The sequence below is a fragment of the Oreochromis niloticus genome, linkage group LG16 (assembly GCF_001858045.2).
Source record: "Oreochromis niloticus isolate F11D_XX linkage group LG16, O_niloticus_UMD_NMBU, whole genome shotgun sequence".
NCBI lineage: Eukaryota > Metazoa > Chordata > Actinopteri > Cichliformes > Cichlidae > Oreochromis > Oreochromis niloticus.
In genome coordinates, this window is record NC_031987.2 from 24,054,262 (window position 1) to 24,081,083 (window position 26,822).

At 40.5% G+C, this 26,822-nt stretch overlaps 1 protein-coding gene and 1 non-coding gene across 2 annotated transcripts; one reads left to right on the forward strand and one right to left on the reverse strand.

The window, feature by feature from the left end:
* Window positions 1-28: 28 nt before the first annotated feature.
* On the reverse strand, window positions 29-100 carry trnag-ucc (transfer RNA glycine (anticodon UCC)). The gene has a single exon. It is a non-coding gene; the product is annotated as a tRNA-Gly (tRNA).
* Window positions 101-3,493: 3,393 nt separating this feature from the next.
* Window positions 3,494-18,023, forward strand: cwc22 (CWC22 spliceosome associated protein homolog). Its single transcript, XM_025903730.1, has 21 exons — window positions 3,494-3,587; window positions 4,310-4,366; window positions 5,357-5,577; window positions 6,704-6,987; window positions 7,334-7,588; window positions 7,929-8,057; window positions 8,388-8,556; window positions 9,642-9,695; window positions 9,811-9,946; window positions 10,298-10,504; window positions 10,597-10,659; window positions 10,745-10,843; window positions 12,295-12,376; window positions 12,913-12,973; window positions 15,246-15,323; window positions 15,779-15,931; window positions 16,028-16,155; window positions 16,428-16,529; window positions 16,820-16,998; window positions 17,319-17,750; window positions 17,998-18,023. The coding sequence occupies exons 2-21, from the start codon at window positions 4,312-4,314 to the stop codon at window positions 18,021-18,023; spliced, it is 2,913 nt and encodes a 970-aa protein (XP_025759515.1). The 5' UTR covers window positions 3,494-3,587; window positions 4,310-4,311.
* Window positions 18,024-26,822: the final 8,799 nt, after the last annotated feature.

The window sequence follows — 26,822 nt, forward strand, 5'->3', positions numbered from 1 at the left end:
CCCTAACTGCTCTGTCACAAAACGAAGCTGCGATGGCCGGGAATCGAACCCGGGTCAACTGCTTGGAAGGCAGCTATGCTTACCACTATACCACCATCGCTATAAGCACATCTGGAATCGAGCTTCTGTTGTGTCGCCAGTTTATATGGTTGTATAAAAACAGCAGGAAGAAAAGAAGCATTAGGGCTGCTCAGTTAATCGAATTTTAATCTCGATTACGATCTGGGTTTTCAACGATCATTAAAAATGACTGAGCCGATTATTAGCACCTCCCTCGTGCTTTACTCTCGCGCTGCTCCGTGTGGCAAATCGAGCGCACCTCTCTGCGTTTCGAACACGCGTCACAACAATTAAGAGGACCCGAGGGAAGCTCGGAAAGCTAAGCAGAAGTTATTTGGAGAGGAGAGGATAATGGCTGCTGAAGAAAGAATGCCGTTGGTTGAAAAGAGAGGTAAAACGACTCCAGTGGTGTGGAAACCAATGTTCCCTCTAAGCTGCGCACGTGCGCAATTGCGCACTGCTGGCACGGTCTCTGCGCACAGAAAATCTGCGTTGCGCACAAAAAAAATCTAACCTGAATTGAAATTAAAATTAAAACTTTAACAATTCTGTTTTGCAGTGTTAGTCAGTAAGTGACTGGCTGCTCCTGTATGGGATTAGAACGATGCCACCTTATCCTATAGTCCAGCCAATAATGCGATTCACATTCGTATATACGCAGCCAATCAACGTTGTTGACAGGCTATGACAGCGTCCTTATGTGCCGACACCGGTGTTTTAGCTAGCAAAGCGGCGTGGCTGATGTGCAGAGAAGCCACATTAATGACAACGTGTACAACCATTGGAGATGTGAGCAGGACAGACGGAACAATTGACGGACTTTATACCAGTTTTTAAATTGTGTTGATAGGCCACGTAAAACCAGAGTTATGATAAAAATATCTGCAATGTTTGGTTTTCTTCCTGAATACTATCGTTGTTTATATTTACTGCGGGAAGAAATGGTAAAAACGGCGTTTTATAAGGAAAACGCTCGAAAGCACTCTCCGCCTGTGAGCAAAAACAAAACCAAAAAACCCCCCACCCTTTCCTATTGGTCAAAAAATGTACCATGTCGACCAATCAAAAAATGATTTGCCAACGTGGCATCTAGTTGTTAAGAAACGGGGGGAGTTTTAGGAGTGACGGCGGTGTTCTGAGATGTGAGAGATTTGAGACGTTTAGCGCAAATCTTGTGTAGTTAGTGTGTAGTCAGTGTGTAGTGTAGTCAATAGTTTTGTTGTGTGTGTCAGAACAATGAGGCGACTGCTGAATGTTACAGGTGTTACAGCAGTGATACAGCTCCTGTTGTCAGGCCTGCAGGTATCAGGCTGTTGTTCTCCTTTATCTCATATTGGACAGAAATTATTTTTTGGAGTGGCGCAAATAATTTGTGTGGCATCAGATTTGATGCAGAACAGCTGATTGTTCTGTAAATAGTTTGAAATGTTTATTTAAAAAAACGCCTTGGCTGCATTAAAAAAAATAAATAGCTGCAAAAAACTTTGTTGTTTGCCAAACCGAGTTACTTTTTTGAAGTAGTAACTATATAATTAATTGCCCAACATTGGTCATTATATACTGTATTTTGCAGACAGAGAGTTATAGGACTCTCTCCCAGACCACAGACTCATAATACAAGTCAGAGCTTTATGAAAAAAAAGAAAAGAAAGAAAGTTGTGTTTTCAAAATTGGAGTTCAAGTTATTTTTACTTCCAATAGTGTTAACATACTACACAGGTCATGAACAAGATTTTTTAAATTTTCATTGTAAGTGGGCTAAAGCAGTTAATTAAAAGTAGTCTAACATAAATGTAAATGCTGTAATTTGATTATTTTAATAAACCATGTAACTTGGATGGATTAGATGCTGGCGTGACCACAGTGCACACGTCTGATGTCTCACAGTGGTCCAAGGCAGCGGTCCCCAACCTTTTTTGCGCCACGGACCGGTTTATGCCCGACAATATTTTCACGGACCGGCCTTTAAGGTGTCGCGGATAAATACAACAAAATTTAAAATTTCCAGTTTATCAAATACCCCTGAGCAGTACTTGCCTTTTGGTATTCTTCCTGTCCTCTCTTCCTTACATTGTTCTCCATCTCTGAGTGAACTTAACTCTTATTCTTTTCTCTTTTCTCCCAGTTTTACCATTAGCAAGTGTGTGTTTGTGTGTTGAGCTTTTAGAAATTTTGCGTTTGAACTGACCTGCCGCAACACGTTCTTCCTTTTATGCTCCTCTTTAGTAGTGCTAGCTAGATGCTGAAGTACCGTGAAGACTACGTCATTGTCGGGGGCCTTTTAAACCCGAGCACACTGCTATAAATAACGCAGAAACTATATGTTTTTGCCTCTTTCATCTCTGTATGCAATGGAGTGATGGATACACCAACAGGGTTGTATTTTATGTGTTATTAATCCCTCCGTTTAGGCTCAAATCGTTTTGATGTCTGAAGGCCTGCAGTGCTGGGGAATATAAACTTCCTTCAAATATTTTAAAAATAAGCTAATGGGATTGTACGGAAGAGGATTAGGGCCACTGGGAAAAAAAGTGCGCAGGTCTTTTTTTTTTTTCTTCTTTTCCAGAATTCTAAGAAAAAAGTCAACTGTTTACAGTTGTCTTGTTTTCAAGCTCTCAGTATAACTGGCCAGTGCTTTTCCTACCTTTAAACCTACACACACAAAAAAAGAAGTATTACTAATGGAAATGGGGCTTACTCACAGAACTTCACATTACTACACACTTGGTATTATGATATAGTAAACCATATGACAACATTATTTTTCCTGAATGTTCTTCCATAACTGTTCTAAAAAACTAAACAGTGATTTAATGTGTCCTCCCATACAGCTGAAAGTCTTTCTGTGCCTCTCTATGTTCAAAGATTTAACAAATAAGGTATTCATGTAAAAACAAATTTAAAAAAAAAAAAAAGTGTTTTTAAAATATAAAGTCAAACCTTTGGGTTGATTAGTCAAATAAATTTTGTGTATGGTATCTGGAAATTTTGAAAATTCCCACTTGCTCAGCATCCCAAAACTTCAAGGCACTCAGAAGTAAGTAAAAACTTCAGGATGCTAAGTGAAAATTTTCACATATGCAACTCTAAACTTTGAGTGATTAAGTAAATAAACTAAGATTTATTTATTTATTTAGATATTTAGATTTATTTAGATAAATAAAGCTTTGTTTTGAAGCTCAATATTCCCTTTTAAACCACAACTGAGGACCTTGAAAATAAAAAAAACCCAGAATGAAACAATAAATGAACAAATTTCATGTGTACACAAGGCCCTGTGTGTTTGTTTTACTTTATTTTATACACTTTTTTTCTTGTGTTACAACTTTATTTATAAATATTAAATTCTGAAATAAAGTTAAACTGGAAAAGAAAAAATAACAACAAAAACAGTAAACCAAACTTCACAAACTGCGTTTATTGTGAAATCCGGAAGCGATCTGTCACCCGGAAGTAATGTTGGTTATTATAGGAAGTTTTCCGCCAGACGAACGACAGTGATTTAAGGAAAGCCGGGAAATTGTATGGTAAGGACATTAAAACCCAAACAAAGCAATTTAGCTCGACAGACCTTCTGTCAAAGTACGAAGGAAATAAAATCTTAAAGGTTTTAGTGACAGCAATTAGTAGCGAGAAGCTTAGATCGCAATAGCCGAGACAGCATTAGCACACAAGCTAACTTTAGCTCAGCTTAACACACATGGCGATAAAACTGAGGAGTTGATTTGAAAAGACGTTTTAGTAACGCGTGGTGTTGCTGTTTCAAGAACCTTCCCAAAATATGTTTATTCGGCTATTAAGACGTACAAACTTGATCATTTGGTAATATTTACCTCAGGAAATGCCCAGTTACCATATTGTTACCTCTTCCGTCCGTTGGCAATGATAATTTTTGACTCTGTTCGGCGATTAAACATTACCAGGAAGTCATCATCCCTCTTATTTTATCGTTAATCACTCACAAAACGCTTAATAAACAGTAAGTGTATCCTTTGCTCTGCATTGAGTATTGGTGATTTAATGTAAAGTTTATCCGGAGCAGACTAATGTCAAATCAACAAGTCTGTAAACAGTCCTTCGTAGAAATACGTGGATCGTGTCAGAGAACCATGTCAGAAAGTTATTAAATCTTATTAACTCATTTACATGTTTTTTTTTTTTCTTTTTTCCTAATGTAACGGGGTTTGTGGAAATGCATTTTACCTATCAAAGTGAATGTCTTAGTTGTCTTCCCCCCCCCCCCTTCCAGGTATGGACTCTGCAGACAGAAGTCGAAGTCCCAGTCCTGCACAGAGAGAAAACAGTGGTGAGTAAATGCTGCTGTGAACCCTACACTTAATGTTCTTGTAATAAGAGTTGCTTTAATCTCCATCCGTTATACTTGAGCAATACGATGTTGCAATCGTTAGCTGTCACCTCACAGCAAGAAGGTTCTGGGTTTGAGTCCAGCAGCCGGGTCTTTCTGCATATTTTCTTTGTACCCCTTGCTGGGAACTCTGGTGTGCTTTCACCTGTTAGTCCTGATTTAGATTTCTGCGGTGAATCTTTGTAGAGCTAACGACATAATTTACGTGTTGTGTTTGTGCTGGTGCATTATGTCTAAATTAATGTGTGGGTCTGTGTACATGTTTTTCATTCAGTACCAGTTGATAGAAACAAATAAAATGCACGGACCTTTTCCCTCCAGTTTTGTAGTGGTCAGTTTTTTTTAAAGGCAAATATATTTGTCTCAAGTTTTTCATCTTCTTTGTACATTCCCACACGTCCATTTTAATAGTTTTGGCAGTTTCTCCTCAGGAATTTGCTGACATTTGTGAGTCCTTATATTGATGCTATAATTATTATCTGTTATGTTGAGATGATGATTGTTATTCTCTCACTGATAAATTCAAAAACTGCTGTGAAAAAGTAGCCTGAAATGCATGAGAAGAATCTATTGGTGCAACATGTAATTAGGTTGCACTGTAGGGTGCACGGTATGAATGGTAACAGAAACAGCGTTTTTGTGGTTAGCTGGTGTCCATTTTATTTGTTTAGTTGTTTGACTGTCCTTCACCTACGTGGCCACCAGGCATATGGGTTAACAAGTTTCGCAAAGTTTGCGGTTATGGCGTAGCTATTGAATAGTCATAGTCCAAAGCATAAGTCTCCGGTTAGCCCTGTGAGAGACTGGTGACCTGTTCGATGTCTACCCTGCCTTCTGCCCCACAGTATCCCTAAATTGAGTAAGTGGAAGAAGAAGGATATGTTGAATGGATATACTAATACTGCTCTTGATCTATTTTTCTCTCTGCAGGACCTTCAGAGAATGACTCTAGTCCAGCATCAGGCAGACCCCAGCAGGCTGGCTCAGTTGAAAGAAGCCCCAATGAGCGACGGTCCCCACAGCCAAGTCCTGTGGGCCGCAGGCCCTCCAGGAGCCCATCCTCAAGCAGTTCAGACAGCACCAGCAGCAGTGATGAGGATGAACATCATTCAGCACTGAGAAAGATTCGAAGCAGCGTGGCTCAGATCAAAGTAAGAAATGTGGCTTTTACTAGTCTGTCACATTTCATAATGTACAGACTACTGCGGTAGAAATGGAAGAATCAGATGCTTTCAGACAGTTACAGAGGGTGAAACATATGCTGAAAGCCTTTTTTTATATTTATAAATATATATATTGTATATTATAATTCCTCATCAATCAAAAATGTTGAGTTTGGAGTGAGAAATGCCATTAATAGTAGGTGGAGTAAGTAAGTTGATTTCCCCAATATATACCGAACAATAGTTGAGATTCACAGTATTAATAAAAATGATCCGGCCAAAACAAGAAATTCAGAAACACCAAAATCTTAAAAAGTTAATGCAGTCAGATGCATTGGTAACTGGAGTTTAGTGATCCATGTTATGTTTTAGATACTGTCCAAAGAAGAGTTCAGGAACTGACAGTATTCATTCAGTTGATGTATTTTTGTGTGGAAATGTGAACTGAAGCATTTTGTTACTATTCTTGCCTAAAAATGATCTTGAATGTCAGAATAGTTTTGAATAAAGTACCTGAAGAAGAAGCGTATTTACTTAGTGTTTTTTCATGTTGTGCTTTTAAGACATGATTATGTTGCATTTGAAAATGTGGCTGTGCATTAGTGTGCACATTGCACAGTAGATTATTCAGGCTGCAGTTCTGGACAGCTGGTGTGAAAAACTGCTTGGTCTGAAGAGATGGTTACCATGAGAACAGGACCCAGTTTAAGCTTGAGGCACCGATGTAAGACACAGTAGCATGTTTAATGTCAGCTGGCCTGATTTATGAGTGCACCCAGTGAAGAAGACACTGAATAAAGATTTAACTTGTTGACTGACAGAATCACAAATCAAAGAGGACTTTGTTTCCATTACTGTCAACTTAGACACGAGCTCCCCAGGTGCATACAGGCTTTTACTTGATGCAGGACCTGAGGCAGACCGACTTCATATTGCTGGGTTGTCTCTCTTTTTCAGTTGAACTCAAACTTTTAAAAATGACAGCATGGTTTTGTGCTGCTCTGGTGTTCTCCGTGTTGTCCAAATCCTTCTTGCATTCAGATTGTTCCAAATCATTTTAACACATGAAAACTTAAAAAAATAATGCTGTCACTGTGCTTATTTGTTGTTCCAGAGATCAAGATCAAGATCCAAAGAGCAAGACAGATCCAGGTCCAAGGAAGAAGATCGGTCCAGATCCAGGGATACAGACAGATCCAGATCCAGATCCAGAGAGAAAAATAGATCCCGAGAAAGAGACAGATCCAGATCCAGGGAAAAGGACAGATCTACATCTAGAGGGAGGGCGAGATCAAGATCAAGATCCAGAGGAAGAGAGAGGTCGAGGTCAAGAGGACGTGACAGATCCCGATCCAGGGAGAGGGACAGGGACCGTTATGACAGAAGACGTTATGCACGGTAAAGGCAGCTTTTGTGGTTGGCTGGTGTTCATTTTGGCACAGATGTGGCCCTTAGTCCATATGGGTTATCAAGTTTCAGTTTCGCAAGTTTCAGAAAGATTTCACTCAACAGAAATATGATATATATAGATAGATAGATAGATTAGATGTTAGATTCCAAGCTGCTTGGTAACTTTTATAAATCCTGCTAAAACGAAAACTTTAAAAATCCAATTCAGCATAACGGTGTTGATATGATTTGGTTTTTCTGGATTAATCAAGTCATATTCAGACCTGAGTTTTTTCTTTTAAGGAAAAGTGTTACTTAATAAGTAACCTGCTCCTGTGTTTCTTCTTTGCTGCAGGGATCGCTATGATGATCGGCGTGATGACAGAGATGGCCGTTTTGACCGACGAGCCAATCGAGAGGCTGATTCAGATTACAGGAGGCGGGGTCGCTCCGCTTCCCCTCTGGCTGACAGGGAACCAGCTGCGGCCGATGAGCCGCCAGTCAAAAAGAAAAAGGAGGAGCTTGATCCAATCCTGACGAGGACTGGAGGCGCTTACATTCCTCCCGCTAAGCTGCGCTTGATGCAGCAGCAAATCACTGACAAGAGCAGGTAAGAGAGCATTTCAGTACTTTAATCCTGTACACTAAGATTAGAAAGTGTCACTGAAGCTGTAGTCCAGGTCCAGGTGTGAATGTTTTGAAATGTTTATATTTATTTCACTAGAAGTGTTCAAAAACATTTTTTTTCTTTTTATTCTGTTGTGATACTTGGACACATCACCATGCCAAACTATAAACTGTTCCTGCACCTAACTGCATAACAGACAGTAGTAAAACAAATCAGATCAGTTGCATTCATTACAAATGTACCTGCAGTAAAACTGCATTTAAAAAAAGGCTGTTTATTTAAAGAACAGCATGTAATCGATGACACCCTGTCCGTTGTACAGCCTGGCCTATCAGAGGATGAGCTGGGAAGCTCTAAAGAAGTCCATCAACGGTCTTATCAACAAAGTCAACGTATCCAACATTATCAACATCATCCAGGAGCTGCTGCAGGAAAATATCGTCAGGGGAAGGTGAACACACACACACACACACACACACACACACACACACACACACACACACACACACACACACACACACACCAATGAGACGTCAGTGTTACATTTTCAATGACCTTTGAAGTCAAATGGAGTTTGTTGTATCTGTCAGATGAGAGTGAAAATGCATTCATTCGTGTAAATTTAAAGATAAGGCTTTGTGCAGCAGAGGCCTGTCATTTTTGCACAGACATAAAACACTTTATTGGCTTTAGGTTTCCAGATCAGTGTGATTGATTAAAGAGAGTGAAAAAAGACCTTCGTGACTGACGCTCTCCCTGTAACTGCTTCTTTGCCTGTCAGGGGACTGCTGGCTCGCTCGATACTGCAGGCTCAGACGGCCTCTCCCATTTTCACTCATGTCTACGCTGCTGTCGTTGCCATCATCAACTCAAAGTTCCCTCAGATCGGAGAGCTGATCCTTAAACGTCTCATACTGACTTTCAGGAGAAGCTACCGCCGCAACCTCAAGGTACCCATCTGTCTGTTGCTGTTGATTAGTGGACCCACAAACAGTGATAGTGAAGTGTTACTGTCACACGTAAACGCCCAGATACTTATAACAACTGAACATTGAAGTCCAGGACTAGTAAACAAGATCATCTGACCAATACACACTGCAGCACTTTAGAAACTTATTGAGGTTGGATGAAGGAAATGACCCTGTGCACAGTCTGTTTCACTTCCAAAGGCTCACTTTTGTGTTTTGAAGGACGGTGACTTTAGGAAAATTGCAGCAGAAAACAAAACATTAATAACACCTAACAGTCACCTTCATGTCATTCTTCTCATAAAGACAAAGAATAAGATGCCTCCAAACGATGCACCTGTCATTCTGGTATTAAAAATATAACTTTTCACTGCTAAACACAATGACTCATGAATAGCATATCATATATAAATCACAGATGCTGCATGTGGAGGAGATGATCTGATTAGATATTAGAGCACCTTGCTGCATTCATTTGCATATTTATGAGTAAAATTGATTACTTTGGAAACTTCTGCCTACAGTATTATAACAGCAAGCGTTGTGAGCATGTGTGTCATGCTGGGACATGAGGCAGTTCAAATGCCTGTTTGACCTTCATCAGTTGGACTTTGCATATTCTACTATTTATGCTTCTTTTTGCATATTACTGGAGTAAGAGGCTAAAAATAGGCCTCCTTTTCTATTTATTCATTTGAGAATAGGTTTTGAATGAGAATCAGTCTGAATCTAAAAGTCCTTTCTCAAGTGACAGAGGTGGAAATGTTCCAATTTGAGCAGACTGATGCCGCATGTGTCCAAATTACTGAGATAAAAAAGAAACTGGATCTAAATAAGAGAAATAACTGGCAGTACTGGAAGCTTCTGAACACAGTCCAGAGTGTGTTTCTACCTGCTGTGGATAATTTTAGTATGATCTCTTGAAGGCTTGAACAGTCTGTACGAAATTAAATTGTCTGTAACAAATGCAGGCAGAAATGTCTTTTTTTAATGACACTGATATTAAATGGGTGCTCGAGTAATTATCAGCAGTAGTCATGCATTAAAATCTGCGTTTTGTTTTCTAGCAACAGTGCCTGACCGCGTCAAAGTTCGTGGCTCATCTCATCAACCAGAACGTGGTAGGTCCGGATTTCAAAGTTAAATACTGACCGAGGGCTCGAGTGTTGACGTCCAGATTCTAATTGGGTGCGTGCTTTTTCTGTCGCTTTCTGCTCTGATGTCACTCGCCTTCAGGCCCACGAGGTTTTGTGTCTGGAGATGCTCACTCTGCTGCTCGAGCGTCCAACTGATGACAGTGTGGAGGTCGCCATTTCCTTCTTGAAGGAATGTGGTCTCAAGCTGACCGAAGTGTCCCCTCGAGGAATCAACGGTACGCTGAAGCAGCAGCTTTATAACTGTCTCTTTCTTCATGGTGGGAGATGATGGCATAGGCTGAGCTCTTTAATTAGAACAATAAATGATAACAAGTTAAAACTTTTAATTGCAGCCATTTCAAACATTGTTTGGTCTGAGCTCCTGAAACTGGAGAATTTACTTTTGCCTTTGTGATTTCACACAAAAAAAGGAGTATCCTTGCTTCGTTACAACAGTATTAACTGCTAAGAGACTTTATTTCTCCTCGCGTTGTCATCTCTTTCTCTTGAAATACTTGTGAGAATTCATTTTTCTGAATTTAAGAATTCAGAAAGTTTATGCACATTCTCCCTGTTTCTCTTTTCAGCTATATTTGAGCGTCTTAGGAATGTCCTCCACGAGTCGTCCATTGACAAGAGGGTCCAGTACATGATAGAGGTGATGTTTGCTATCAGGAAAGATGGTTTCAAAGATCATCCAGTAATCCCAGAAGGCCTGGATCTGGTGGATGAGGATGACCAGTTCACTCACATGCTGCCGCTAGATGATGAATACAACACCGAGGACATCCTCAGTAAGACCTGAGGGAGAGTGGGAGGGAGGGAGGGAGGAGTCATGTGACTTTTCAGAAATGTTTACACAGTCTTTGTGTGTTTGTTCACTTAGATGTATTTAAGATGGATCCAGACTTCCTGGAGAATGAGGAGAAATATAAAACTATTAAAAAAGGTAAGAAATCATCGCACTCTGAACTGTCCAATCCCCTGTCTGTTCGTTTACAGCTTAACCAAAGTTTGATGGCGCATCATTTCAGATATCCTGGATGAGGGTAGCAGCGATTCAGGGGAGGAGGGAGATGGCAGTGATGACGACGACGATGATGATGAAGATGAGAATGAGGAGGAAGGAGATGGTGAGACAAATAAGTTAATCTGCTGAGGCTTTCTTGCCTAAAAGAGTCAGTCTGCTGTTTTTGATTGTTTTTTTTTTAAACACTTGGCCTGTGAAAACAGTTGTGTTGATATCTGACAAAATAACACAGTGATATTTATTTTAAACATCACAAATAATAAATAGTTAGAGACTAAAGACTTTTTTGAAAGATGGTATCATGAAATAACCCCCAAGTCTGTTCCATAATAAATCATTTTAACGTTTTCAGAAATATAATTTATAAGCTTTAAAATGGAGTGCGATTCTGACTCCGGGGCTGTAAGCAAAGACAAATATCTAGGGCACTATTGCTTGATGTTCAGCCCTGATTCAGCTTTAGTGCAACCAGCTAACAGAACTCTTGTACTGAGGATGTTTCTGTAATTTCCATTTAGCTGTCATGCCTTGGACAGTCCAGATTATTTTCACTTTTAAGGGGTTTTTTTTCTCCAAACGCAGCAGAGCTCTGTAAAAGGAGTTGGCCAGCTTGCTGAGAAATTTGTTTGGAGTCTTTTGCCTCCAGACTTTCATCGAATGGCTCATTACCTCTTGGAATATTTAAAACAATCAGCTGCCAGTAAAAGCAGTTGAGTAAATTTTTTTTAATACATTTTTTTCCTGTGACTGCATTACACTAAAAGCATTAGCACTAACTAAATATAGTTCTGAGTACAGCTACAGGAGAACGGACAGTAAAGCATTTAAAAACATAACATCATGAGTCAATGTTATGAGTCAGTGAGCATTTTAGGCACTGCTATGCTGTTGTTTTTTTCCTGCCCAGGAGTGACTAAACAAGAGTGTGCTAATGCCCTCCAGCTTGGTTAGCAAGTTTCATCCATAAACTGTATGGATGTTACACTGACAGAAATACCTGCTAGTTAATTTGGTTAAATTAATTTCAGATCCGATTAGCAAAAGTTGTTGAAGGAGCGCAAACTGCAGCTGACTATCAAGCAGAAGAACCAGACCACAAATTTTTAGCCTGGACTCTATCCAAATGTATGAGTTACAAAAATAATACGTAAACTATATATGAACCGTTATTGTACCACACTGTACATATGTTGTTTTCATGTGTGAATGTGGGCATTTTAACACGAGTCTGTGTCACTGACTCACTTTTGGTGGCACCTTTGATGTAACTAATACTGTTACATCAAGACAAGTAATAAGCAAGTAATTACTAAGTTTGAGTTTTATTAAAAGTGAAGTGTGTGCTGTGTGACCACAATTAGATTACTTGCATCACTGGTTCATGTAAATTCTATATTGCACTAATCAACGATAATTACTCAGGTGACATTTCATTAAGAACCGATTGTGTTTACATTTAACTATTTTGATTTTTAAACATTTTTCCTGTTCTGATTTTAACACATCCAATCAGCTCCTTTTTAAAGATGACCTCTGTGTTTGTCTCCCTCTCAGATGAGAAAGTCACCATCTTTGATAAGACAGAAGTCAACCTGGTTGCTTTCAGAAGAACCATCTACCTCGCTATTCAGTCCAGGTACACACACACAAACACAGTGGAACACACTCCTAAAAATACACATTCATACAGTGAGTGACTTGGTTTTCTCTGCGGGTGTTGGCAGTTATTTACAGCTCCCACTATATTTGATTGAGTTGGACTGATAATTAAGGCTGTGTGTGTGTGCGTGCGTGCGTGCGTGCGTGCGTGCGTGCGTGCGTGCGTGCGCGCGCGTCTTTCTGAGGACCTGTTTGAATTTGAAACCTTAGGAGGGAGGACTCTGGCTAATCCTCCCTTCAAAAAGCCTGTTCAAGGCTGGTTGAGTTAAGAGTTTAGTGCTCGAAAATGTATCAGGCCACAGAGTGCGCTCACAAAGACAGCTATACAAACCTGTGTGTGAGCAACCTAGTTACCATGGTTTCACTGAAGAACGGTTCACAAGCTTGGACAACAGGATGAAAAAGTGAAGCCGACTGATTAAACGACACAAACGGAAACACACCAGCATGAGCTCACAATTGTACACCTGTGATCGATTGTTTGATTGATTAATAGATTGGTTGTTTTTGCAGCTTGGACTTTGAGGAGTGTGCTCACAAACTGATTAAGATGGACTTCCCGGAAAGCCAAACGGTGAGTCCACACGAACAAACAAACAGACTTACACTGAAAACGCACAATTGTAAAGTTTCATCGCTGTGAGTTTCTCCACAGTGGATTAATCTAAAACTATCGTGATACTGAAGTTTGGGTGAAAACTTGGCGTGCATCCTTTAACTGTTGAACACTCAGCTAGCCATCAAAAATGAGAATTCAGCTGAAACTGTGGGGTACAGTGGTCCCTCGCTATAGCACGGTACACCTTTCGTGGCCTCGCTGTTTCGCTGATTTTTTGTGTGCAATTTTGCATGCTGGTTTTTTTTTGTTGTTTTTTTTCTTTTACAGTGCATTGTTCTGCGTCCTAATTGGCTGTAGACCATTGTCAATCAATCAGGTTCCGTGTTTAATGTACAGTACAGAATGTGTTCAGCTTGTCAAATTTACATAAATCTTTGATCGCTAGCAGTGTGACTCTGAAGTGCTGTATGTTTGTAAGTTTTCTCCCCAACAAACACAAAAAGGTCGATGAAACGTTTTCCACCGTCAAAGACATCGCGGGTCCCTTTGGTTTCTTTCTATAATACTGGACTTTTTTTCTACGAAGGTTTGAACATTGAGAGTGTTTAAACAAGAGAGAGAAGTGTGAAAATGTTCATGCCTGTCTGAGAAAAGTGTATAGAGCGTGTAGTGAGTCTATAATAATTGTAAAAAAATAAAGTTGGCTACTTTGCGGATTTCATCTATCGCGGGTTATTTTTGGAACGTAACTCCTGTAATAAACGAGGGAACACTGTAATTGTTTTTGTGTTCCTGCGATGGAGGTTGAGCTGATAATTACGTGCAGTAGGTTTCACAGGTGCAGGTCAGCTGTGTGTGCATGTGGTGAGAAACTCTTACAGAGGACAATCAGCTGTGTGTGTGGTTGTTTGCATCACTGTCACAACCAGTGTTTTGGTGGTCGATACCTGTAAGAGACTGAAAAAGCAGCGTCTCGTTTTGTTAATCGTGTAATGAAAGTGATGACAGTGTATTTATATGTACTGTGCTGCAGAGCCAGTAGTAGTGTTATGAATTAGTTTATATACTTGTATCTTAGGCAGCATTCTTGTCTTTTATTGTTTTAATAGTAAGAAGCTGGACATGAGATTGAACCTGATAGCATCACGGAGCAGCTGCTTTTGATGGTAGTTAACATACTGTAGATGGTATTCAGTCCAAAGGTTGTAAATTACCTTTTGTTTGGCTGCTTTTGGTCCAGTGTTAAAGATCTTTATTTTCAGTCAGCCTACCAGCCTAAGAATGTTAATACTTTGAAACTTGTGGTTTGCTCCCCTTTCCACCAAAAGTATATTTTTGGCATGCAGGCTGAAATGTTCGATCTCATATCCAGAGTAAGGTGAAGGTGAAACGTGACTGAGCTGCTGATGGAATATAAGTCTGGACCTAAACTAACCTAGATATGAAGCACTGACTCAGTTCACTGTTGAAGGAAAAAAAACACATTTCCATTCAATTTCACAGCTTTCATGGCAGAATTAGAAGTCTAAAGGCATCTTTGTAAATTGATCTGAACAAAAACCCAGATGATAATTCTCAACTGGTCTGTGTTGTTTGCTATTAGCACTACATCCATTTGTGGTGGATTAGTAGGGCTGTCTCTAGAGCCGCTTTACTAGCAGGCCATACAGGTGTAAGAACCACTATAGGAGGAGGTAAACATAATTTTTAAAACCCTATAAATAAGCATTTCTTCCCTTACAATGGCTTAAATGCAGCATGACAGCCTAACCCCACTCACTCACAAGTTCTCCTGCTACATGGAGAGAGACACTGCACCATTTCACACTGCTAAAGTGCGTGTTTTGTTAAGCAGGAGAGGAAAGCTGTGTGTAATTTGTATGACGGGAAGTCTGGAACAAAGAGGAGGTGCTGTTCTGGTGAGACAGAGGAGAGAAAAAGGCATAAAAAATATCTACACTGCCTAAGAGCATGCTGGAAAAGTGGTGGCAGATGAAACTAAACAAAATTTTACTAACGAAAATCATCCAGCAATAAAAAACTTACAGTAATGTAACGAGTTGTTATTGACAGATGTTATCTTTAGATGTGTCTCCTCTGCGTCTCTGAAACAGTGCGGTCATAAATGATAAGAAACATCAGAGACCCTCTGACTACATTATCAAAAGTCTACAAATGTTAAATTAACTCCTAATAGGACCATTGACAGCTTGGCCGCAGCCTGCAAGTTGATGTGACTGCTGTAGTTTGGCTGTAGTTAATGAAAGTGTTGTGTTTGTATGAACAGAAGGAGCTGTGCAACATGATCCTGGACTGCTGCGCTCAGCAGAGGACCTACGAGAAGTTTTTTGGCCTGCTGGCTGGGGTGAGACACACACGCAGACACACACACACTCTTCGTCTCCACAATCGTGAGAACAGTGTTGCTTTAGGCAAACCTGCTTTAAAGAGTCGTTGTTTTCCATCTTCCCTTCATAGATCTTTGTTTGTTATTTCTATTCTCTGCACGATGAATGTGACCATTTCACCCTTTCTGCGACAGTTTTCACTGAGCTGCATATAAATCTTGTTGCGCCACTTTTTAAAAGAAAAGAACAACTAAAAGGAAGCGCTCAAGCTTTTTATGTTTATTGGCATGTATCATGTTTACCTCAGATCTTTTTTTTATTATTATCTTAAGTTTTGCTGTAATTAATTTAACTACAGAGAGCATTCAACTTGATTTTGAAGTGAAGCACTGCTTCTATCTGTTAACTGTGTGTGTGTGTGTGTGTGTGTGTGTGTGTGTGTGTGTGCGTGTGTGTCTGTGTGTGTGCGTAGAGGTTCTGTCTGTTAAAGAAGGAGTACATGGAGAGTTTCGAGGCGATATTTTCAGAGCAGTATGACACGATTCACCGACTGGAAACCAACAAACTGAGGAACGTGGCCCGACTGTTCGCTCACCTGCTCTACACAGATTCTGTGCCGTGGAGTGTAAGGACACAAAGAAAGATCCTCCCAGGCGTGACCATGAAACTCATTCCACTCTGGTTAGATCGTCTCTCTGTCTCTTGAATGTGTCTCACACAGGTGTTGGAGTGCATCAAGATGAGTGAGGACACCACAACGTCGTCCAGCAGGATCTTTGTAAAGATCCTATTCCAGGAGCTCTGTGCCTACATGGGTCTGCCAAAACTTAACCAGAGGCTGAAAGACCAGTACGAAAACACACACTCCCACCACAGCCACGCACAACACTCAAACTGTACTTTACTAAAGCTGCTGCAGAGGCAGCCAAAGTTTTTACTCAGAAAACATTTAAATGTTAATGATATAGTCGAGTGAGGTAGTAAATCAAATTTAAGGAAACGTAATTAGAAAAATGTGATTTCTTGCTCTTATTTGGCTACTGTTGCTCCTAGTGATAATTAAAAAGCCCATAAATGAAGTAGGACGTAACAATAAATCATGACCTCTGCGTGTGTTACAGGACCCTGCAGCCGTTCTTTGAAGGTCTCTTTCCTCGTGATAATCCCAGAAACACTCGCTTCGCCATCAACTTCTTCACTTCTATTGGACTGGGAGGACTCACGTAAGGGCCACACTTCAAGAAACAGCAGAAACACGGCTGTCACATTTTTTTACAAACAGAATCAGAAAACTTTTAGCTTAACTGTGTTATGTTTGGAATAAACTGATGCTGTAAAGTGCTTTCCTAATATATGCAATAAATAATGGTTGTTTATTCTGTTAAATTCTGCTGGCCTCAAAGTGTGGGATGCTCGCTGCATCTAAAATGTCATTGGATGATGAATGTAGCAGTTTACGTTCACACAGAAACACTGAACTCTCACATTTCTCCCACATCGTTTTCTCTCCTAGTGATGAGCTGAGGGAACATTTGAAAAACGCGCCAAAGATGATCATGACTCAGAACCAGGAAGTCGAATCATCGGACTCCTCCTCGACATCATCCTCGTCGTCTTCTTCGTCAGATTCCTCCTCCTCCGACTCATCCAGCGAGTCAGATTCAGACTCGTCAGACTCCTCGAGCAGCTCAGGTACGCCTGACTGAAACCTAAAGATTTACTTTCAGAAAATCACAAACTGGTTTATTTCACTTTTAAACGCAGGCACATTGTGTTGTTATCAGTTTATTCTAGCTCACAGCAGTGCTGCAGTAGTTGGGAGGTTTAATATTGTACCATTAATATAATATTCCGGTTATACAACAACATAGGAGTGTCTAATTCTGTTTTATTAAACACATATTTGTGTTCAGTTGAATGTCTGAATTATTACAGTTTTTCAGTGATGTGAGCTCCTGCTTCAGAAACGATCACGAGTGATTTTTTTTTTCTCTCTACTTTTTGTCCTCCAGACTCAGACTCTAAACACAGGAAGAAGAAGAAGAGGAAAGGACAGAGCGAAGAGGGGAGGAAGAAAACGAGAGAGAAGGACAAGAAGAAGAAATCTTCAGACAAGAAGCGAGCTGGACGCAGAGCAGACAATGATGAGGACAGCGACAGCGAGAAGCGGGCGAAGAAAGACGACAGGGGGCGCGCACGTGACCCGGAGGGCGTGAACGCGACGGCGCCCGGCGGAGCAGACGAGACGACAGATCGGAAGAGGAGGACGAGGGGGCGGCGGTGGAGGAGAGGAGACGAAAAATGGACAGGCAAAGAGATGACGGACGGGAGAGAGAGAGAGACAGAGGGAGGGAGAGAGAGAGGGAGCGAGCGAGGGAGAGAGAGAATGAGGCAGAGAGGGAGAGGGAGCGAGCGAGGGAGAGAGAGAATGAGGCAGAGAGGGAGAGGGAGCGAGCGAGGGAGAGAGAGTATGAGGCAGAGCGAGAGAGGGAGAGGGAGCGCGAGAAGCAGCGGGAGAGAGAAAGGGAGAGGGATAGGGAGAGGGACAAAGAGAGGAATAAAGAGAACAGAGACCGGAACAGAGAGAGAGATGAGAGGAGGAGGAGATAAGCCTTCATCACGGGAGCAGCAGTGATGGACTAATGACTTTAAGTCGGCATCTTTTCCCTCTTTGACCCCTCTGTACCTCAGCCCAACCTGTGGTGCTGTGGATCTGACCCCATTCTCCATTCTGTCTGTGTTTATTATTGATTTTCGTTGTTTTTAATGAAATACTTAATGAAAAAAAACCCATTAAAGTTGCATTCGATGTTTTTTATTACCTGTACCTGTTTGAACTCTTTTGACTTTTGACCGATTGCACAACACTTTTACACTTTTACTGTCCTCATTTTTTCACTCTCAAAACGCAAAAGACCAAACTATGTTTTCTCTTTGCTGCCGTGCACGTTTGCAGGTTAATATCATACCTGCGATATTAGCACAACAGGACTGACGAAGCATTTACACATGTTCTAACCCTCGGGGCAAACTAAACCTCAGTAACACCGAGAGAACTGAGGGCTTTTTTATTTTACTTTATTTCATTCATTTTTTTTTTTTTTTTTTGGCTGACATGTAACCTGTTACAAAAAGAAAAAAGCAACAGAGCCAAAAGTTTTTCAAGAGGGAGAGCAGTATTTTTGTTTACAATAAACATCTCCCTCTCGTATTGTCAGCTCACAACATGCTGATGTTTGCACTTCTCCACAAGCAGCAACAGTTTCTGAACTTTCCTCTCAGACTGCTTTCTCCTCCCTGCACTCATCCATATTATCCACCTGTGAAGGCACACGCTCGGAAACAAATAGTTTTAATAAACGAACAGGAAAGATCCTTTTCTATTTATTCTGTCTGTGATGAGTGGGTCACTTTTTCCAGATATCTAAAATGAGCATGCGTCACATCATAACAATAATGGATTGCATTTATATAGCGCTTTTCTAGACACTCAAAGCGCTTTACAATTCCACTATTCATTCACTCACTGGTGCAGGCAAACCACAGTTGTAGCCACAGCTGCCCTGGGGCACACAGAAGCGAGGCTGCCATATCGCGCCATTGGCCCCTCTGGTCAACACCAGTAGGCGGTAGGCTGAAGTGTCTTGCCCAAGAGCTGGGGATCGAACCGGCAACCTTCTGGTTACAAGATGAGCTTCCCAACCCCCTGAACCACGGTCGCCCCATCAAATAGTTATTTTGCAAAATTAGCAGCGTCAGTCTCCGGGGTAAAATACCTCAAGAGCTATTTGAGACTTTGACATCCAGGCTGTAGACATTGTGCTTTTCTGATAGATCTCAACTCAGGGCCTGGTGGCTCCACAGTTAAAGTATCATGATGATCCCTGTGTCTAACTTTGATAATGCTTTAAGTTTGCCCCTGCGGTGTGATAACGTCAAAATATGCTCTGCTTTGTTTTTAGCGCTAAATCAAAATTAAGATCAACAAAATATATCAACAGCGTTGCTGACACCAGCATTTGGATGTTTATCCAGTATCAGCTGAAACCTTGCATAGTGGTACTTTTCGTCTCGCTCTTCTGGGGAGACACAGGATGCTACATGTCATCAGCACTGCTGTGTGCTGCTCGTCAGCAAGACATTACAAAAAGGTGGAGCAAGGGCAAAAGATTTAATTGTAAGATTCTTTCTTTAAAAGTTTGACCTCTGTGTTATGTGGAGTCTTAATTGTGGTGGAATTTGAAATTGTCTACAGCAGTGTAGGTCTTTTCATTCAGCAAGTCTTTACTGCACTGATAGACACACATAAATGCTATATATGATTGCATTTTCACCCTCCTAGTTTAAAGTTGGGTTACTTTAAAAAAAAATATTGTAATATTTCTGTTGCCACAGTTACCGGCTGTAGATAAAACATGCCCATATCTCCCATGTCTGAAAAGTGAAGCCACTGTAAAAGTGCCTTAAACCAGTGGTGTCCAAACCCAGGCCTCGAGGGCCGGTGTCCTGCAGGTTTTAGATGTGTCATTGATCCAACACAGCTGATTTAAAAGGCTAAATTACCTCCTCAACATGTCTTGAAGTTCTCCAGAGGCCTGGTAATGAACTAATCATTTGATTCAGGTGTATAGACCTAAAACCTGCAGGACACCGGCCCTCAAGGCCTGGAGTTGGCCAAGCCTGCCTTAAACCTACAGTCTTCTAACAGCCAGCAGGGGGCGACTGGTCTGATTGCAAAAGAAGTTTGAGTGAACACAAATCTATGAGGAACGATGACGCTACCTCTCACCAGTAAACATCTTCCCACTGAGTTTATGCTAATAATCACTAGATTTCTAGCTTTATTTGATATTGCATGAGGTTCATTTTGCAAATTATGAGAATAATTTAGAGTAAAACTAAAAAAGACAATTCAGCTCTGGTACTATTGGATCTTTGCTGCCTTTGATTATAGGATCCTGATTCAGAGACTTAGACGTTGAATGGACATCTCTGGGTCAGCTCAGGATTGATTCTCCTCACTCAGTTTTTCACTTCCTTCTGCTAATTTTTGTGATCTCTTCTGCTGCTTTAAGTCACGGTGTGCTTCAAGGTTCAGTCCCGGGCTCCATTTTGCTTGCCTTGTATAAGCTTCTGTTTGGACGCATCGTAAAACTGTTACTGTCTGTTCTTCAGGACGGCATTCATGGTATAAAGAACTGGATGCTAAATAATTATCTGTCTGTAAATATTGTCCCCAACAACTGTGTTTCCACATAAAATGATAATCTTGTATCTGATTCATCTTTAGTTTTCTAAATTGTGAGAAATCTCTGTGATAGTTTTGAGCAGGCGTTCAGTTTTGATAAGCATGTTGGCGATCTTGCCCAAATTTATTTTACATACAACTACTACTTCTCTGAGGTCAGCTGACTAGTGCTTGTTGGCAGTGCCTGCTGTAGGTTCAGGTTAAGGACATGTTGTGGCACTCGCTTCCATTAGACCTTAAAACTGTAGAAACTGTTGATGCCTTTAAAAGAAGCTAAATAAAAACTTGCTTTTATTTCGTATCGTATTTTATATTGAAAAACACAAACTTGAAAAGCACAAAAGCATAAATAAACTCTACTTCTTTCCTTTAAAGCAAGATATAATTTAGGGTGTTTCTATCTTGTGTCACAGCTACAATGCCCAACTCACTTCACAAACAGTCTCTGCTTGTTTTTAATAATGAAATACAAATAACGCCTTAATTAGCATGCTTGAGATGAAAAGGCAAAAAGAATGTTTTGGCCACAGGCTGGCAAGCCCTCTCGCCTATTCCTCCTATTTTTCTGTTAAGCTAACTCTCTCCTTGCATTGCAGATATGATGATACAAATGATAATGCGTAAAGAAGCAACATTTCTGATTGACATGATACTTTGTGAGAAGATCAGAAAGTTCATGCCAAACTGGAATCTAATTGTTCTGAGGTGTCTGTGAGATTGTTTGTGTTTAGTGCTGGTTTGACAGGAGTGTCTCCTGGTTGTTGGTGCTGTCTACCTAACACACACAGACACACACAGTTTGGTACCCTTGCACAACCTTGACGAGATGTTCAAGGTGAGAGGTAGAGAGATGTGAGTGCGTGTGCCTAAGTGGGTCATTGCAGTGCTGGGCTGCGATTGGCTGGATGTCCTTAGGAGTAAAGGGACTGGATTGGTTTGCTGCCACAGCAAATAGAGGAGAACAGATCCACTGGGACTGAAGAGCTGCAAGGAATTCTGGGAAAGCACAGCGAGGCCCTGCGCTGAAAAAGAGAGAGAGAGGAAGGTGTGTCCTGCTGATCCTGTGAGAGGACTCCTTTTTTCTCTCCATCTTTACAATATGGTTATTTATACCAAACTTTTCATGGCTTCAAAGTAAATCAAGCTGAATTATTTATATGCAGGAGCATCTGAGTTTGCCACAACACGGCAACACAATTGTTCGTGAGGCATCTGGTGGAAAGAAATGACTTTAAAGTCTGCAGCATCTGAGTTTTTGCACATATTACCACTTTGTAAAGTTACGTTTGGCTTGCTGGCGTTCGCTTATTTACTCATCCAGCAGTTAGCAGTCAAGGATTACAATTCAAGTTGTTGTCTCCTGGTGAATTGCAACAACAACCTGAACACACTCTGCACCACATATTGGACACGTAGCCACACATCTAGTTAGATTTTTTTTACGTATTAAAAAAAAACAACCCGAAAAACATTTTACTTAATATCTGTCCAAAGGAGCCAGTTAAGGTGGTCCGAGCATCTGGTTAAACCTTTAAAGCCTGAAACATGACATAACTGTCAGAAAATTCAAATTTTTTTGAAAATGGAGTGTTTAGTGAACATTTGGATGAAATTAAAAACAAATAAAATATTAATTTGCATATATATGTTCAAATATTTAAGCAGATAATATGAACAAAATACATATTCACATATTATATAAGTAATATATTAAAATACATATTATATGTGAAAAGATATAATGATAAAATAAATAGAACAGAATGCATAGCATATACAGCAGAGTACCTAAGTGAATAAAATGGAATCATTCTGATGAAATCCATTAAAAGATTTAAGGAGAGAAACCATTAAAAAATACAAATTTTACAATCTGGATACAATGTAACTACATAAAAAATAACCAATATCTGTAAAGGTTTTTTCCTGTTAAAAGGGAGTTTTTCCATCCCACTGTCACCCTCAAGATCTTTACCTGATAAAACAAAGTCAACTGGTGCTATAGAAATACAGCTGAGCTGAACTGAAACTTGAATTAAAGCCTAATCAAAAGCTCAGCTAAAGAGGGTTTCAGTTTTAATGTCCCTGAGCAGATTTTAAACATCTCCAGTTTCACCTCAAGCCCTCCTGCAGACTGCAGGTCAGAGCATGAAAGTAAAAGCTGCCTCCTCAAATGTTTCTATCCTGCACTTTGGAGCTACTTGTGCTCGAGGACCCGAGGGACCATACTAGTTCATGCACTCTAAGTATATGAGACATACAGCTGGGCAAGACCATTCAGTGTTTTAACAACAAGTAAAGGATTCCCAAAATCAATATGAAAACTGACAGGAAACAGATGTAAGGACAGGTGTAATGTGCTCTCTCTCTCTCTGGGCTGCAGAATACTGATGGGCCAGTTGATTTATAGCAATTTTTCTGTAAAGGCTTGGTGTTTCCAGTCTTGCCTCGACAGCCTGCACCACAGCAAACTCCACACTTAGGTCTGTTGTTTAGTGGCTCAGGGTAAGGATAAGGAAGTTTAATGTTGCAATTACTAGATTTCCAGTTTTCACTGTGGATTTCCTTATATGGACATCTACTCTGCAGCTTGCAAACACTGCGTGCTGCTTTTCTGCATCCTTCCAGAAGTTGGTCAATCAGGAGGACGTGCTTCTTTGAAATGGGAGGATTGGCTTAAAAAAGGCTGACTTCAGACAGGATAAAGCATAGGGTCTGTATGAAGGACCAGTTTAGGACAGATAATAATTTAAAAACAAAAACTGTGAATCATGCAAAGCTGCTCAACTGGAATCCCAAAAAATAGAGAGAACCTGAAATGAACATAAGAGACCCTCTTAAAGGATTAACCAGCTGCCAATATTCCTCTAACCATCAGTAAATCCCATTAAAATATAAAACCAAATCTGCCAATATTTGTTGTCCCCCCCCATCCTTCCTTTTGCAAATTTAAGCCTTTCCCCCCTACTGAAGACAGCTCACAAATATGTACTTGTATTTAAAAAACAGAAAATGCTGAGTAATGCCCTAAAAGGGCTGCAGACTGTAGTTTTTAGCACATGTTACTTAAAGTATTTTCAGTGGTGGATTAATACACAGCTGGTGTCCCAGAGAGTATCTGGGGCAGCAACATGGCATGTGGATCCAAATGAACTACAGTGTGTGGAGAATCGTGTCATCAAGTGCAGCAGTGTGCTTGTGTGTTTGCAGAAAGAGAACTATAACAACACGCCAGACTTATTACAGAGAACACGCGAGGTCACCTCCAGGAGTTTCCCATCATGCCTTGGTTTGGCAGAGACGGGCAGGAGCATTTGTCTCAGCAGTGTGAAATGTCGCGCCTCTCTGTCGGTGCGTTACCTGTTTGAACTGTTTGAAGTGAAGAATCTGCACCCGGCTGTCCAAGAAGCAAATGATGTAGGGACTGAACAGCTGATTTTGTGTGTGTGTGTGTGTGTGTGTTTGGCTCAGTGTGGCACAGATGAAACTCCTGCTTAATATTACCTCCTGTCAGTGGACTGCTTTGTATGGAGAGCAAAACATGACTTAAACGACCAAATGCATAAATAAAAGTAAACAGTGTTTGGTAATGACAGGGACATGTTTATATTAATGTTTAAAATGTAGAGTACATTTCATTCATCAGCTCCTATTTAGCCTTTTTCTACATATGTTTTTTTGTATTATCAGGTGGTCTTAACCTTAGTTAGTTTTCAGTTTTTATGAGCCAGAAAGATGAGATACTTTTTCTAAAACATACATATATATGTATATATACACATATATATGTATGTATAATTTTTGGGAGGGGTGCAGCGATTTTTTAAGTATGTGCAAACGTAAACTGAATTCCATTATATAAGGCAAAAACAGAGTTAATATTAATATTAATAAATATTAGTAGATAGAAGATTAATATTTGGTATGACCACGTTTATTTTCAATGCAAACAAAATGCTTTGGCGAAGCGTTCTTCTAATTTCTTTAAGTAGTCTTCAGGAATAGTTCCCCGGGCTTCTTAAAGGATATTCAGAAATTGTCTGCTTTTTTTCTGTTTTCTGGAAGATGATCCCACACTGCTTCAATAATGTTGAGGTCCATACACTGGGGAGGCCAATCCATCATCCATGTTCCTTTGTGCATTTTTCTATCCAGGTATGCTTTTACTGTATTGGCAGTGTGTTTGGAAACATTGCCATACTGAAAATGAAGCTAGTTAGATGCTTTCCACATGGTATTACATCTTCTTTTGTCCTTCACTTCTCCAGTTTCCTCAACTCTTTTAAGGACACAATGCACACCATACAGAGATATGGTTTTTGGAATCATCTTCTTATTGGTCAAACTGTATTATCCCCGGGATTTTCTTTGATTCAACTAAAGAAATGGGAACAAATTATAAAGTTTTGTGACAGACTGCTAGAAACAAAGTGCCTGATGACACAATTTAAAATTGCTTCTTTGCTACGTTGTCTGTTTAGTGTATACACAACACTGGCTAATCAGTTGAGGTAGTAGGGTTTTTACGCTTGAAAGATTCATAGATCTGTGTTAGGTAGCTTAACAAGAAAAAAAATGTAAATATATATATTCACCTCTCGGCGCTGCGGGCAATCTTTAATCTTCAAGCTCGGGTCCTCTACCAGAGGCCTGGGTCCTGCACAGTATCTTAGCTGTTTCTAGGACTTCTGGACAGAGATCTCCGATTTTCTTCCTGGGATCTACTGGAGCCACTTGCCCAGCTGGCATTCCATGTATATCCTGCCTGCTAGCACCTTGTACCCTGCTGTTATGTGCTGAATTGTCTCAGGGGCATCTTTACATAGCACTGCACCTGGGGTCTTCTTTAAGAAGCTTCCAAGGACATATGTATATATACATATATATATATATATATATATATACATGTAGGAAAATGGTCAGGTACAAGGACACAACCATGAATTTTTGAACATGAAACTTTGATTTAAAAAAGGTTAATTGTTTTAATTGAACGTTATACAGTATTTGATGCAGATGATCTTGATTAGTCTTTGAAATGCCAGAGAGTTAATGAAAGCATAAAATAACACCCATGACGCCTGACGTCACGGTCAGGTGAGTTGACAGTAAATACTGACAGAGGACAACAAACACTGAGCACCGTTGGCAAAAGTGTGTGTGTGTGTGTGTGTGTCCGCGCTCTGCAGCCAGTATTTACAGTTTTTAAATGGGTTTCACCTGCTTTTTTTCTGCCAACAACAAAAGGCTGAAAACAAATCAAGGAGAAGCTGCATTTCACGCGCACTCACTCAAACGGGCGCACGCGCAGGCAGGTAAAGGCCCGTCTTCTTTGAAGTCCATCCACGTGTATTTCTTTTTTGTTTTTCATCGAGTGTATTTAAGCTTCTCTCTTTTGCTCTCTGTCGCCGTTTGTGTATGGGGTTACGCGTTTATGTGTGTGGCGGCGCATGCGCAGCACTACCTCTCTGGTCAGTGCAGCGCAGAGCGCGCGGCACTCCGCTGCTCCTACAGAGTTGATCAGTGTCCGGATACCTGATGGATGAATGGGATGGACGATCGATGACCGATCAGTTAAACCGCACGCGGGCACTCACAGAGCGGAGACTCGGATCGGTTCAGTATTGATTATCAGTGAATGGTACGGAGCTGACAGCGCGAGCGGAGTTGTGCGCTTCAAACCAAGCAGGACTCTACTTTCTTTATCCATCCATCCATCCTCGTCCTCCGGTAAGTCACCTTCCACCTGCTTCTTTCTCTCCTCTCATTCATTCACCTGCTCACGCGTCTTTGCTTTTCTCTTCTTTCCTTTGATAAATAAAGCTTTAGCACGAGCGTTTAAATATAATAGTTTTCCCATTTACATATATCTCATTTAAATTTGTGGCCAGTTTCTCTTCTACTGCCTCAAATGATTAGACTGAGCATACATTCATTTACTCTACACCATGTCGGGCACTGAAAGTCTCATATTAAAGAAAATGTAAATGCAGAGACATGACCCCTAAGAGTGTGTGGCAATGCTAATTTTATTTATATAGCACATTTCATTACAAGCAAACTCAATATGGTTCGGTTACATGTCACAAATTGATATCACCGACGCAATGATAGTTGCTGAGGTTTCTGTTTTTGAGTTGCATTATAAATATGCTGGAAGATGGAGAGAAACGCATCTCTTTCAATCACCCAGAGTCCTCAGCTGACACCATCACTTGCCTATTTCACAGTCATACCTTTAAATTATTCACTTTAACTGAGAAAACGC

Excerpts from the sequence above, each read along its gene's own strand:
- cwc22 (XM_025903730.1), top strand. The coding sequence starts at position 4,312 with ATGGACTCTGCAGACAGAAGTCGAAGTCCCAGTCCTGCACAGAGAGAA. Across the intron at positions 8,058-8,387 it reads GAAAATATCGTCAGGGGAAG|GGGACTGCTGGCTCGCTCGA; the intron begins GTGAACACACAC and ends TTTGCCTGTCAG. Across the intron at positions 9,947-10,297 it reads GTCCCCTCGAGGAATCAACG|CTATATTTGAGCGTCTTAGG; the intron begins GTACGCTGAAGC and ends TTCTCTTTTCAG.